Source organism: Eulemur rufifrons, chromosome 27, assembly GCF_041146395.1.
Source record: "Eulemur rufifrons isolate Redbay chromosome 27, OSU_ERuf_1, whole genome shotgun sequence".
Lineage (NCBI taxonomy): Eukaryota > Metazoa > Chordata > Mammalia > Primates > Lemuridae > Eulemur > Eulemur rufifrons.
Genome location: NC_091009.1, coordinates 29,727,666 through 29,742,033, shown reverse-complemented (window position 1 = coordinate 29,742,033; position 14,368 = coordinate 29,727,666). Strand labels below are relative to the sequence as shown.

The 14,368-nt window shown below is 55.6% G+C and overlaps 2 protein-coding genes across 5 annotated transcripts in view; both read left to right on the top strand.

Annotated features, from left to right (window-relative positions):
• Nucleotides 1-4,161, top strand: part of PRELP (proline and arginine rich end leucine rich repeat protein) — a 117,746-nt gene extending 113,585 nt beyond the window's left edge. For all 4 annotated transcript variants that reach the window (XM_069459747.1, XM_069459749.1, XM_069459746.1 and 1 more), the window contains one exon: nt 1,640-4,161. In XM_069459747.1, coding sequence (XP_069315848.1) covers nt 1,640-1,815 — 176 coding nt within the window. In that variant the 3' untranslated portion in view covers nt 1,816-4,161. The remainder of the gene's footprint in view (nt 1-1,639) is intronic.
• A 4,772-nt stretch (nt 4,162-8,933) lies between these two features.
• On the top strand, nt 8,934-14,035 carry OPTC (opticin). The gene is made up of 6 exons (XM_069459576.1): nt 8,934-9,164; nt 9,927-10,062; nt 11,590-11,748; nt 12,549-12,751; nt 13,265-13,360; nt 13,865-14,035. Exons 1-6 carry the CDS (start codon nt 8,934-8,936, stop codon nt 14,033-14,035), a joined length of 996 nt encoding a protein of 331 aa, XP_069315677.1.
• Nucleotides 14,036-14,368: the final 333 nt, after the last annotated feature.

The following is a 14,368-nucleotide window of genomic DNA, read 5'->3' as shown; positions in this document are numbered from 1 at the left end:
TTTAAAATCTTGCAAGAAACAAATTCAGGAAAAGGGAAAAAACTATCTAATTTTACCCCGCAGGTAGCATATTAAAATAGAACACATTGCCCCCAGGAAGCCGTGTAGGCTGAAAACACAGACAGGAAGTAAACCTCGACTGATAGATGGCTGACAGGTCTCCGCCAGGCTTTGGAAGCACAGACTGCTCAGGGGTATCCCGCCTTCTGAGGCTGAAGTCAGAACAATCATGCCCTGCCCACGTGTCCACCCCCCATCCAGCCTGTCTCCTGTGTCCTTGACAGACAGAACAGGCTCAGTGGGACTGAGGTCAGTGTGACGATTAAGTTCTTAGCAATGACCATAATGCCGTCACCTGTACTGTCCTTTACATTTTGCAAAATGCCTGTGTCAACGTTCTCTCATCTGACGCACAGGGCAGGGACCACTCTCACCATTTCACAGACTGGGGAACTGAGCGTCAGGGAGGTCAGTCGGCTGCCCAAAGTCACCTATGTCAGTGATGGCAGAGGAGGAAGACAATAACAACAATGAAGATGACTCCTCCTTTTCCTCCTCCTTCTCCAAAGATGATAAATGAGGCAAGGGATAGAATTAAAAAATTCATTTAGAAGCTGACAAGCCTGATGCCATCCAACAAGGGGTGAAAGAAAATAGAATCTCTAGGCCCTGCACGGTTTAGAATCAATAGGCTCATCATGTCCCTGGGGCCCCCGAGTCTCCCCAGGCCCCCTTTCCTCTTCCTGTCATCCCTGTTTCATTAACCACCTTCGTCCATCCTCACGCCCTCACATCCAGTTCAAGGAACACCTGCAGAGTAATTCTCACGTCCACCTGCTGGCTTCAGAGCTCGCCTAACCCCAGTGTTTCTCCACACTGTAGCTAGATTCTTCTACGGTACACACCTGATCATAGGGGTCTCTAAGGACCCTTCCAGATTTAATGCCCCAGGACGTTATGGTTCATATAATCTAACATCACTCTCACAAAGGCAGTCCTGCTCAATGCCATTCCTCAGACCACAGATCGAAGCCCTGATGTTTAGCTAAATAGTATTTGAAAACCTGCCACAACTTACCTTCCCAGCTTACTCTCTGCCGTACATCATATTGCACTATTACTATTTCCAGATTCTGCCATGAGCAGAATTTTGGCCTCCACAACTTCATTTAAACTGGTCTATCAGAACACCATCCCCCAGGTCTCTACCTCTGGTAACCCTACCTAGTCTTAAAGCCCCAGCTCAAAGTTCACGTCTGATTCTCCAGAGTAAATGTACAATAACAATTGTTGATCGATTCCAACTTTTTTTTTTTTTTTTAAGTCGGGGGTCTCACTCTTGCTCAGGCTGGTCTCGAACTCCTGTGCTCAAGCGATCCTCCCGCCTCGGCCTCCCGGAGTGCTAGGATTACGGGCGTGAGCCACCGTGCCCGGCCCAATTCCAACTTAATTCATGTTGCAAATGATTAAATCAAGGCTGGAGGTCGGGGCAGCTCACCTACAGTCACGCATTCCCAAAGTCAGCCAGTTCCAGAGAGGGGAAGTCTGCAGTCCTCACTCTTGGTTGTCCCCCCGCCCCGCCCCCATTCTCCTTGCTCATCTTCACCTCCAGCCGACTTCTCCTCTCCTTTCTCCATAGAAATCAACGGGACCCAGATCTGCCCCAACAACTTAGTCGCCTTCCACGACTTCTCCTCGGAGCTGGAGAACGTGCCACACCTGCGCTACCTGCGGCTGGATGGGAACTACTTGAAGCCGCCGATCCCACTGGACCTCATGATGTGCTTCCGCCTGCTGCAGTCCGTGGTCATCTAGGCCGCCCTCTGCCGCGGGATCTCCTCCGACCGCACTTGAAGGCTGGGGCCCAGGCGCCTGTGCCCGCCGTCCGTTTTCTCTATCTCCTTTCCCTGCTCCCAGCTTTGCCTCTCTTATCCCACCTTTCTGAGGCAGGGAAAAGCCATACACTCTGTTGCAGCCCTTGGAGCGAGACTTCCCAGGGCTTGGTTTGGTCCCACCCAATTCAGAGGCACCCAGTGCACACCCAAACTTCTGGCCTTCTGTGGTCTCCCTTTGCTCCAGAAACACAGATGTGTGTCTAAAGACTTCATGTCCCGGTCTCCCTCCTCCACCCGCGGCCCCTGGCACATCTGGGCCGTGCGCTGGCATCAGATCTTGGTCCTGGCCAACAAGCAGAAGATGGTCAGGGCCGCCCAGAAGCGGTTTGGAAAGTCCGGCTGGAGACTCCTCCATCCTGGGCTGCTCTGGCTCAAAGAGGCCGAGAAACCCAGTTCTCCTTGGCCAAGGATCCCTTCTTCCAATACTGCTGCTCCACCGCCCCGTCCCCCGGCACCAGACGTCACCCCGGCTCTCCAGGAAGGAAGCGTGGGGGTGGGGGCGGAGGTCAGGGTTCCCACGCAAAGGCCTGCATCATCTGGCGGCTCTTCACTGGGATGAGCCGGCCCCCAGCCCCGGGGGAACACAGCACAAGCCCTCCTGGCTGGGCCTCGGCGAGGAACAGCCAAGGGGGACAAGAGTGGCGCAAGGAACCGGAAATCGGCGGGCAGGGCGGGGAGGGACCAGAGTCCCGGGATGGAGATGGGTGGGTGGACGTGGGTCCCGCAGCCCCGGGCCCAGCCTCGGCGAGCCCGAGGCCCAAGGAACGGGGTCCACGAGGGAGGTCGCGAGGCACCAGCCCCGCCCCCGCTGTCCGCCGTCAGTGCGGGCGGTCTAGTCACTCCCAGCCCGGGGAGGAGGCTCCTGAGAAACCGGGAGGAGGGCGGAGCATCCGGAAGCTCCCAGAAGACTCTTCCACGTCTGAACTCGGGCCCCGCCTCTCACGCAGACACGTCAGCGACACCTGGTGGCTGGTGGGGGTGACGGTCCAGTCTTACTCTCCCCCTGGGTTCCAACTGGGACAAGCCCTGGGCCCCAGCGTCTCTCTCCTCTGGGGTCTAAAGGGCAGAAAGGTGCAGGGCTGGGCTCATTGCCGCGGGCGTGAGCACACGTGGGGTGGCCGTGGGAACCCAGGTGACGGTCCGGTTTGCGCCCATTCGCTGTGTGCCCTTGCCGGGTCCCTTCTGCTCTCAGCCCCCACATCTGCTCACAAAGGGGGCGAATGAGATGCTCCGCCGAGGTCCCTCCGGCGCTCATGTTCTGAGTCTGCGGCCCCACGCTTGAAATCACATTCTAATGCAGGACAAGTCCTAAATAGCATCCCCTTCCCTTTCAGTAATTTATTCCCTGTATGGACTGTCCCTGCCCCAGAGGCTTCCCCGCCCTTGTTGCCTGGCCCAGGTGAGCGGCTTGGCAGGGCTGCCTCGCTTTCACCTTCTCCCCAACTTCCTGCAAGGGATGCTGTTCCTCCTCAGCCCTCCGAATGTGTGGTTTGGTGGGAGGCGTAGGGGGGTGTATGTTCTAGAAATGAGTAAGATAGAGCTCAACTCCGAGTTAGGATGAGAAAAGTTCCAGGGGGTTTTGAGAAATTGGGTTAAGCTGGGTTCCTAACTCCAGGAAATTCCGATTATACTTTCTCACTTTTCTCTTTTGCTAATTATAGAAAGTAGGGCCCATTTCATTACAGCCTCCTTCCCGGGTGCTCCACTACAACCGCCTCATTCTTCCCAGCTGCCGCGGGTTTCTCCAAGCCTCCTGCTTAAAGTCAGTCTGCTGTTTTGGCTGAGAGCAACCTGGTGCCAAGGCCTGAATATGCTCCCCTTCGGCACCTTAGTCACACCTTGCAACCTCAGCCCCTGCGATGGCACTCGGGAACACCGCTTCTGTGGCTCTCCAGAGGGGAGGGGTCATTCCCCTGATCCTGCAAACCCAGCTGTTTTGTTTTAGCAGCAACACAATCACCATCATCCCATTGCCCCATCTAGAATATGTCTGCTCCCTCCACTGCTCTCTGCAGCCATAAGCCAGAGGGGATTAGAGGTAAATTCGCTTCACAGGCATACCCTCCCCCAACACACTCACAACGTGCCATTTTCCCTTGGGTTTAAGAAAGCCCCCTCCCCCACACAAGTTCATTCCCACAGTGCTGTTGACATCTGCATGCACAGGTGTGTAAGCAGGTATGCATGCGTCCTCTGTACATGTATCTATTCTCTCTTGAAGACATGTTACCTTTGTGGAACAACTTTCACATTTCAACACGCTTCACAGCAGAGTAAATAAAGTAATATGAAAAACACCCTGCTTGAACTTGACAATGTGAACAGATCAAGAATAACGCCTTAAAGTCTTCTTGCCACCCACCTCCGTGTCCCCCACCTCTCATTTGCTCTGAGAAGATGAGTGGAGAAAATATCCTATTCTTAAGAAATTCCTAGGAAAACTATAACAAAGCCTTTTCTTAGAGAATTTCTCCAAAAGTAACAACCCTCATGAGAAATTATTCCTAAAGTCAGACCAGAAATCTGACAGCTACATTTGAAGCCCAAAGTCCCAGGTTCTTTCAATCCACAGATACTAAATTGTCAAGGGGCTCCCAGATGCTCAGTACTGAGACACACATAGAAAGACCCAAAAGAGTTGTCTTTCCCAACCCAGCAAAGCTTGCAGACTAATTGGGGAGATGCAATGTACACAGGACACAGTGGAAGAGCTGTATTGAGGGCAGAGAACAAAGGACCAAATCATCTGGAATGGCCCACAGGGCATGCAGAAGTTCACAGAAGGGCTAGAGCCGGGTAACCCAGAATCTCTCTTCAGAGGGAAGATTAGTTCCATAAATGGGATTCATGATCCTCCCAGCCTACGCCGTCTTCTTTAGGATGAAAACTGCCAGGTGATGCCCTCACCCCTCCCACCTGCCTACCAAACACCTGCTCCAGTTCAACTCAGCAAATGTTCGGTGGGCATTGACTACCTGCCCAGTTCCCAGCTAAGATTCAAGGTTTGGTCATATACACCCCGTGCCCTTGAGGAATTCATAACTTGGCAAAGGGAGAAAAATACATGCATTGATGCTTCAGCGTCTTAAGAGTTTGTAATAATGCTGTGTACAAACAGCATTGAGGAGAGGGCTTCTACCTCTGCCCCGGGGAAAACCAGGAAGGCTCCTGTCATGTGAGCTGTCACTTAAGGGATGAATCATATGTTTCCAGGTGGGAGAAGGAAAAAAACAAGCACATAACCAGCAGGGGAAACAGCATGAACAAAGAGGTAGGTGGGTGCGGAATCTACCTTGTGTGTGTGTGTGGGGGGGGCGTCTGAAAAAGAGGAGAGGGTCGTGTTCCGGTCATGGAGTTATGCGGCTACAACCCCTCAGCAGGGAATATACCCATGTCCTCCAAAAAGCAGGAGGGTTCCTGAACTTCCCTGCGCCTTTCTCCCCCCCTGTTCACGAGAGGGGCAGCAACAGGGTGGGCTGGCCAGACTTCTGTCCACACTGCCTGCCACCTCCGATCCATCAACATGCCTTGTGCCTCTCCTAATGAGAGATTGGGATTAGGATGGCTCCCCCACCTGCTGCCTCTCTGGCCAGGTTCTGGGAGAACTGAGCTGCGGGACCAGCAGCCTGCTGGTGAGACGCTTCCCCACAGGTCCATGGATGTGTATCCATGGACGCTTCCTGAAACCCATGGGACCGAGAGTGTGTGACCTGCGAGCTTGGGAAAGTGAAAGTAGAAATTGGGAGAGGGTCTAGGACAAGAGCCCGTGTCCTGGCAGGAGTGCGGGGAGCAGGCACAGGTACGTGGGGGAGGCCCATTGCAGGGTGGGGGGCGGTGGGGCACGGCAGCAGAGCAGGGGTGGCAGGACTGTGTGTGCCCCTGCGAGTGTGGAGATTGCATTTGTACTTTGCACAGTAGGTGCTGTGGGGCCAGAGAGGGGGATGCGCCCAGGCTGCTGTGGGGGCGGAGGGACCTGGCCGCGCAGCCCAGGCCGTGGAGAGAAATGGAGGAGCACAGCCCGCCAAATGGGCCATCTGCCTCCTGGGCGCCCTCCAGGCTCCAGGGTTATCTCTCCTTCCACGCAGCAGAGCCCTGATGGTGTCTCTCCCCAGACGGAGCCTGCCAGAAGCGCAGGGCCATGTCTTGCTCTGGTGACCAGGCTTTTGGGCTGGGGAAGCCCCCGCACACACCAGCTGGCGCCATGGAAGACTGCAGGCCAAGCGCTGCCCTCTTCTGCCAGGCTATTAGATCTGCCCCCTCACCTGGCCTGCCCGGGCAGAGATGAGTTCTGCCAGGCCATCTGCTCTGGCGGCCTGGAGACACATGGACTCAGGACTCCTGGGGATGAGGCTGAAAGGGGGAGGGGCGTATGCACAAAAGAAAACCCTCTGGCCTGACAGCGGATCTGGGCGCTGGCCCTGGCTCTGAGTGACCTTGAGCAAGTCACCTCGCCTCTCTGGGCCTCAGTTTCTTCATCTATTCAATAGGGGGTTTGGAGTAGCTGATCTTTAGGGGGCCTTGAGGCTGGGATTCAGTCGCTTCAGTGGGAAGGAGTGGGGAGCAAGGAGCGTCACTGAAGAACATGGGCAGATGTGGGGTGCAGCTTGGCAGAATCTGGGGAGACATCTTAGCCACCCTGCCCCCTGCCTTCAGCAGGGACCTGCCCTGCTTCCTGCCCGAGGCACCAAGGAAAGGGGAGTCTCTCCGTTGGCCTCCGTCTCTGCGGGTTCCACATCCATGGATTCAACCAACCGCAGATAAAAAATATTCAGAAAAAAATTCTGCAAAGTTCCCAAAAGCAAAATTTGAATTTGCTGCATGCCAACTATTGTGTTGAATCCACACGAGCAAAGTGAGGTGCAGGCTTCTCGTCAGGCATTGTAACTAATCTAGAGATGATCTAAAGTATATGGGAGGACGTGGGGTGGGTTACATGCAAATGCTATGCCGTTTTCTATAACAGACTCCATGGACTCGGGGGTCCGAGGGATGACTGCACAGCCCAGGGTGAGGGAAGGGACATTCCCCAGCCCCCTGAGGACCCCACACTGTCTTCCAGTGTTTATGCTCAGGACGTCCCTTTCCTTTCCTCCCCCTTTACCCTCCTCGTGATCTCGTCTGTGAACCTGAAGTTGGCTTTCGAATCCTACCTCCTCCCCCATTCACCTTCTCTTTGAACCACCCAGGCCCTCAGACCCTCCCTCCGGTGATTTTGCTCAATTATGTCCCTGTACTGGGGCTCTGGTGGTGGGGGGCTTGCTGGGGTGCCTGACCTCAGCCTCTTTTTATCTTTGGATTCCAGCTATGAAGCCCAAGCCTCATCGCTCTCTGGCTGGAGAAAAGTGCTAGAAGGGCAAGCTCCGTCCCTCCACAAATCCCCCTGCAGCCTTCTCTGCTCAGAATCTGAGGGTGGGGTCCCTTCCTTGGGGTGGGCACTGCCTGGCCTCAGAGATGTGGCCTTCTCTGGCGGGTGGGCCAGGAAAGGAGAGAAGCAGCTGACAGAGTAAGAGAAGAGCCCAGTGGGGAGGTGGGGGGCACAGTGGGTGGAGGAAGAGAGCAGGAATGGGGTAGGGGACCTCCCGGGCCCAAGGGAGGAGGAGGGGAAACAGCGGCCTCAGGAAGAACGAACGGTCTGATTGGTCGCCTGCCTCACCCTCCCCAGCACCCACTGCCTAGCCCAGGCCCCAATTCAGACCACTTTCCCCCAGAGTCCGCGCATCTCTGGAAGCTGCTGGGCTCCATTCAGGAACCAAAAGCCTTAAGGAGGTAAGGTCCGCGGTTTGAGGCCTTAGGCCCGTCGGGATGCAAGTAAGGGGAAAGAGTTGAGGGCTGGGCAGGGAGAATGAAGAGAGTTTAGGCCTCTGGCCAGAGAAGCTGGAGGAGTCTTCTGGGTGGGCAGTAAACTCTGCCTTAGGGATTTTTTTTTTTTTAAGATTATGTCATTTTGGAGTGAGCCATGGGAGCGGGAGGCTAGGTGAACAGACACCTCTTACCACTGCTGGGGCTTGTCCCCTTGCCCAGCTGGAATTAAGAAAGGGGAAGAAGCTACTGGAAACTTGGGCTCTGGGGAGAGCTGTGTTACCAGACAGACGCTGGGTGTGACGGTGGACACGCTTGTGCTTGGAGCCTCAACACGCACCGCACACATTTCTTGATCCGTCTGTGCACATGTGGATGAACCACACGAACATTTATACTCACACGCACATCACATATGTACACGGTTAGTTACCTGTGCACACACACAGATGCACACAGACATCCATCTAAGCAAATTCTGGGTGTGTACACACTCCCACAACCATACACAAAGAACTCTATCTGTGATCATCTGTTTCTAAAGAGCTGCGTTTATGAGTGTCTTTTAGAAACTAACGTTCGTTTTTACATTGTGTGTCAATCTGTAAGTCCGTGTCTCCCAGGTGGGCTAGGTGTTCCTGGGAAGAGCTGCGCCTTTTTCACTCTGTCCCCCCAGAGACAAGTCCGGTGCCTGGAACTTATAGCAACCCCATATATGTCGGTTTAGCAAATGCATGAATGAATGATCTTTTAAAACAAACCCACAAGACTCCTCGATGTTAAAGCTTCTCAAAATCGAGTTCAGTGACTGGGTCATATTCTGAGTGTGTGGCTGTGAGATACCATCTGTGAACGCTCGAGAGAGAGCCTGGTTCACAGCAAAGTGTGGAGACAAGGGCACCTTCACGTGTCTGTGTTGAGATGCGTGAGCCCCTGCCCGGTGTGTGCACGTGACAGGTGGCTGCGAGTGACATCAGCGTGTGGCTGAGCATGTAAACAGACTGCAGGGGATGACGGTGGGGGGTGCTGGTAGGAGACGCCCCCTGGACCTAGTCCCAGCCTGTAGGGAGCTTGCGCGTGTGCTGAGGACACTGAGAGTGTGTGTGTGTGTGTGTGTGTGTGTGTGTCTGATGAGCGGCATAGAGTCTGCCAGTGTGGGGTGGGGAGGGGGCAAGTGTGAGCCGTTCCCACAACACTCCAGAGAGCCTGTCCCCTTCCTCCTGCCACCCCCAGGACCCCATGAGACTCCTGGCTTTCCTGGGCCTGCTGGCCCTGGTGCTGCGGGAGGTGGGGACAGCTTCTCTCCCAAAGGAGGGGAGGAAGAGGAGAGAAGAGCAGACGCCCAGGGCAGGGGACTCTAATGCAGCTCTGCCCGTGGGGAACTATGTCCTGAACCCGGACAACTACGGCGACGTCATTGACCTGAGCAACTACGAGGAGCTCACAGACTACGGGGACCAGCTCCCGGAGGTGAGGGACACAGCAGACCAGACGTGTTCCCTGGAAGAAACTGGGAGCCAGGGGCCCGGCCCCTCTCCACCTCCCCCTAACGCAAAAGCCTCAAGCCCCATCTCTCTCTCTGTGAGGCAGAAATTCTTGTCCCTCCACAGGAACCTGTCACTTAGATGACACTAAGAAAGAGGACAAAAACATACAATTTCTTTGTCTGTTTGTGGCAACCTTGGTGGGACCCGTCTCCCGGCCATCAAGCCAGGGCTCACTGGCGTGGGGATCAGCCATGTCCTCTTATTCTCCCTAGAAAAGGAGATGCCACCCCGTCTCTGCTCTGAGACTGTCCTCCAGTCTGAGGTTCTACCCCTTGGGACCCCTTGGCCCCTCCTGGCGCTCGCAGGCCGGACCGGGGCGGCAGGGGGTGCAAGCCTGAAGCCCCTGCATGAGCTTGCTGAGCCTGGAGCCAGGGAAACCGGGCCCTGGGGTTCCAGCTCTGGCCTGGCCACCCCACTGGCTCCTTGACCCTCATCCTTCCCCTCTCTCGGCCTCAGCTTCTTCCTCCACATAACAAGATGCTGGGCCTGATGCTCTCTAAGGTCCCCTCTCTGCTCACACTGTCCACTGTCCCTCCCCCTCCTCCTCCACAGTGATTCTTTGCAAGTTTGAAATCGGTGAATTGAACCAATTTGAAATTGATTTGAAATTGGTTCCCAGAGTCCAAAGTTAAGTCCGTATCAGGCAAAAGCTGGCCTACTGTGAACGGTGTGCTGTGTCCTCCAGGTTAAGGTGACCAGCCTGGCTCCTCCACCCAGGGTCGGTCCCACCGAGAGCTCTACGCCGGCGAGGACATCCTCAGCAAACCCCATGATGACCAGGCCTACGACGCTGGGCCTCCCCGGCTCCTGGGCCAGCCACGGTAAGTGCAGTCACACGGTCACAGTTCCCATAGGTCATAGGCCAAGCAGCTGTGACCCAGCACCAGGGGGTGCCAAAGTGGAATGTGGCCAGGGCGACCCTCACCAGCAGGGGAGGAGGGGAAACAGCCACAGTAAGCACGGGGCAAAACATAATCAAAGGCAGAGGCTGCCTTTCCCTAATACTTTTGCCCGAATGCACAAATTGAGTAGGAAGCAAAGAAACGCAGGAACTCCCTTATGCCCTAGCAAAGCCACCCTACCTTAATTAATAGCATCACTGGGGGAGCAGGTTGAGTGGTAATTAGATTAGAGACAATTAAAAGCCTGTAGAGAAGAATAAATAACTTTGTGGCTGTCACTTGGCATGGGAGCAAATGAAGCTGTCACACTGCTTTCAACTTCAAATTCCCTCCTAAGCAGCTCTCTTTCCTTCCCCAACTTCCTGGAGCCTGGGACTGGCACCCTGGCAGTCAGGGCTTGGCACTCCGCTGGGGATGAGAAACTGGGGCAGAGGAGGGACGAGGTTCGTTCAGCATTTGCTTGTCGTTAGCCTCCCTGTTCTCCTCTTGGGACGTTTGCCCTGGGGGGACCTCGGGTGTTGAGGCGTCACAGAGAAACCATTCGGTCAGGGGTCCATGACCTCTTGGAGCTACGATCTCAGGCTTGAAGAGACCATAACGAGCCTCAGCTAAACCACTATTCAAGGCCTCGAGATAAGAAGGGCACTGCCCACCCTCTCCCCCCGCCCAGTTCACCTACTGGTGCCGGTCCCTGCTGGCCTCTTAACCTTGGGGCTGCGTCACTGCTACCAGGGTTCTTCCTTGAGTCGGGCTAATACTGGTGTCTCAGTAATCTCTGTGCCTTGTGATAGCAAATGGCAGAAACCACCTGCACTGTTGGTCGTAGGAGCCAATAAAGCCTTCCCAGTCTGTCGGAGGGCCTGGCCTGAGTCTTCATGACCACCGGACACAGAGGACGGGGTCATGGACTGAGAACGGGGGAGGGCTGTTTCCCAGTGGAAAATCGGAACGCTGATGCCACAAGAAGGGGAAAGCGGTGCTGGGCAGGCGTTGTCCACTCCCCCTTGGTTCTGTTATGCTCCTCGGAGCCACACAGAGCTTACCTAATTTCTCTCTCCCAAGGCAGGCAGCAGAGCCAGCAACCACTGGCCTTTCTACTTAATTCTGGCTCTATTTTGTCTTCACTGTACTTTTTGAAACCAGAGAGGAGATCTATGGAAAAGAAACCAATGAATGTCCTAGAAATGCCCACAGAGGCCCAGAAAAATGTGCGCAGGGCCAGGGTCTGATGAAAGCACAGATAGGCTCGGACTGGTAGTGACTGAGGGTGGAGCGACAGGCTGGGAATCGCTAACAGCACCTGGTGCCTGTCGGTTCTGGGCAGCAACGCACAGGCCATCAAGAGAACACTGATGGCCGTGGCTCAGACACTCCTTGGGGCAAGGACCGTTGCCCCAGAGGCTGAAGGGATCCCTCTCCCTTTGTTCTGTCTTCCACCCGGGCCAGGTCTGCCCACCTGTCTGGTCTGCGTGTGCCTTGGTTCCTCCGTGTACTGCGACGACATTGACCTAGAGGACATTCCACCTCTTCCCTGGATGACTGCCTACCTGTATGCCCGCTACAACCGTATCAGCCATATCAGGGCTGAAGACTTCGAAGGGCTGAGTATGTAAGGCCCTGAGAAAAGAGGAGAGGGGGCCAACAGGGTCCTTTCCCTTGCCGCCCAGCCGGTGAACAGTCACCAGACATTGTGTCAGCCCCCACCTGTGTTAGCCTTTCCCTGTTGGCTCTCCGTCTTTTTAGCTGTCAAAGGGAAATGGCCCCAGGCCTCTCTAATTCCTTTCCTGGAAGAGTTTAGAGGGTGAAAATGGCCTGTTCTTATTTGTCCTCAAAAAAGATCTGGGAAGCTGGCAAGGGAAGGTATAATCGAGCCACCATTTTCAGAATGTCCCAGCAACTATAGCTCTGAGACCAGCTGGGCTCTGGACAAGACTACCCTAAGTCTACTCTCCGTGGCACTGATGCTGTTACCTGGCTGTGGGGTTTGCTTCTTTGTGCCTCTGCCCTGCTCGAGACAGACCTGGCTCTAACCCAGCTTCTGCCACTAATTACCCGCAGCCTTTCCGGCCTCTGTGCCCTTTGTGTGAACTAATGGGTGGAGGTGGAGCGGATCCAGGGATTCCGGGGCCTGTTGGTTCCCGCTCTCAGGAGGCTTCTTCCAGCCAGGACAGGGTGGGCCACCACTGGACAGAACTCCGGGGAAAGGCACCGAGGAATCCAAGGGCTTTTCCGAGGAGTCCTGATTTATAACGTTATTTCTTCTGGCTTGGACCTAGTGCAGGTGGGGAACTGGTTAGAATTCCCTGGTCTTGAGAGGAAAGGAGCAGGCTGCGGAGGCAGATCCTAGGGGACAAGGAAAGATGGTGCGTTCCTGTATCTCCTTGTTCTACCCCGATGTCCTTCAGCAAAACTGAAGCGGATTGACCTCTCCAGCAACTCCATCTCCTCCATCGACAGCGACGCCTTCCGCGGGCTGCCTGCCCTTCGGCACCTGATCCTCGCAGGGAACCAGCTGGCAGCTCTGCCCGTGCTGCCTGGGGGCGTCGAGTTCCTGGACGTCCGCCTGAACCGGCTGCGGAGCTCAGGGATACGGCCCGAAGCCTTCAGGGTGAGCCAGGGCCTTGCGTCCATCATCTCCCCCGGAGTCTCGCACCGGCTCTGCCCGTGTGCCCTGCGCTGCTCGCTCTGCCAGGCTGGTGCCTCCCGAGCCTGCTCTCCACCTCCGCTCCAGGTGTAGCGTTTGGAGACTTTTCCTTGGGGAAAGTCCCTTCTGACAGCAGAGAACTTGAGGCTGAACTAAAATGTGCCCTGGTCTTCCCTTCGTCCCTGTCCCTGCCCCACCCGCACCTCTCAGGGGTCATTAACGGCTGACTGGCTCCTTTCCGCTCCAGCTGCCGCACCTGAGTGTCCGCGGCTCTCCTTGTGCATCCAGCTGGAGCTGGTGTCTGTAACTGCTTAGAGCCCTGCGCATCCCCTGCAGCGCCCAGCACCTGCCTGGCGCCCAGCTGAGGCTAAACAAGCCCTGAGTGAATGAATGGGGACACCTGACTCTGGCCTCACCAGGCACCGCCTGGGCCCGCCAAGACCCGCCAGCCTCCCACCCTCTTTGCGTTCTCCACAGGCCATGAAGAAGCTGCAGTTCCTCTTCCTGGCCGACAATCTGCTGGAGTCCGTCCCCGGCCCTTTCCCCCTGAGCCTGCGCTCGCTGCACCTGCAGGTGAGGAGTGTCACCCAGAGCCAGGGCAATGCACAGAGGACAAGTTAGATAACAGGGCGGGGCATGGTAGCAGGCATTGCAAGGCTTGGGCAGCGGTGGGTCCTTTGCTGGAGGGTTTAGTGGAGACAGGATTGGTAGGTCTCGTCTAGGTAATTGTCCATGGCCCCACTTTGATTTTCTCCATTTCTTCTTTTTAAAACACTTCTCCTTCCATGGCTTTATTTCGTCTTGCCCAATTGCTTTTCCTTCTGCCTACCCTCTGTCTCTCTTCTTCCTCCTTCCCTCCAGTCCTTGCCTCCTTCCTCTCTCCTCCTCTTCCCTCCATTCCTCCTAATCTCTGCCCTCTCTCTCCATCCACCTCCCGTGGGCCTCCTCCTCTCACCCCTTGTTGTGTGGTCTTGGCCCTGTGGGTCTCAGTTTCTCCAGTTGCACAAGGGAGAGCCTTCAGTGCTGCCTACGGGCAGATCCTCTAGGTGGGGCTCAGCCGCCCTGTGTGCTTTCCAGAATAACAGGATAGAGACCATGCAGAGAGACAGCTTCTGCGACCCTGAGGAGCACAAACACACTCGCAGGCAGCTGGAAGACATCCGCCTGGATGGCAACCCCATCAACCTCAGCCTCTTCCCCAGCGCCTACTTCTGCCTGCCCCGGCTCCCCGTAGGCCGCTTTACCTAGCTCTGACTCCGCCACCCCTCCCCGGCCAGAGCCCTCCCCGAACCACCGAGGGCACAGGGCACAGGCCATAGAGCCCCGTCCCCAGTCTCTGAGTGCTCTTTAGTGCAGGCATTAGTCAGCCTCGAGATCCAGTTGCAAAAATCACACACCCACCCCAACACACACACACACACACACACACACACACAAGCACATTCATACCGAAATGTCCTTCCGTAGCCGAATTTGCATTTCTCCATCCTCTTTTCCTTAGCACCTATGGCCCTGGCTCAGAGAATAGCAATGTCTGCAGTAAAGGTCCTTTCCATATTCCCCGTCCCTCCTGCCCACACA

Bases quoted from the DNA above. Each gene is read 5' to 3' on its own strand.
- OPTC (XM_069459576.1), top strand. From the start codon at position 8,934: ATGAGACTCCTGGCTTTCCTGGGCCTGCTGGCCCTGGTGCTGCGGGAG. The intron at 11,749-12,548 runs GTATGTAAGGCC...GATGTCCTTCAG, and splicing joins TGAAGACTTCGAAGGGCTGA to CAAAACTGAAGCGGATTGAC. The intron at 12,752-13,264 runs GTGAGCCAGGGC...CGTTCTCCACAG, and splicing joins TACGGCCCGAAGCCTTCAGG to GCCATGAAGAAGCTGCAGTT.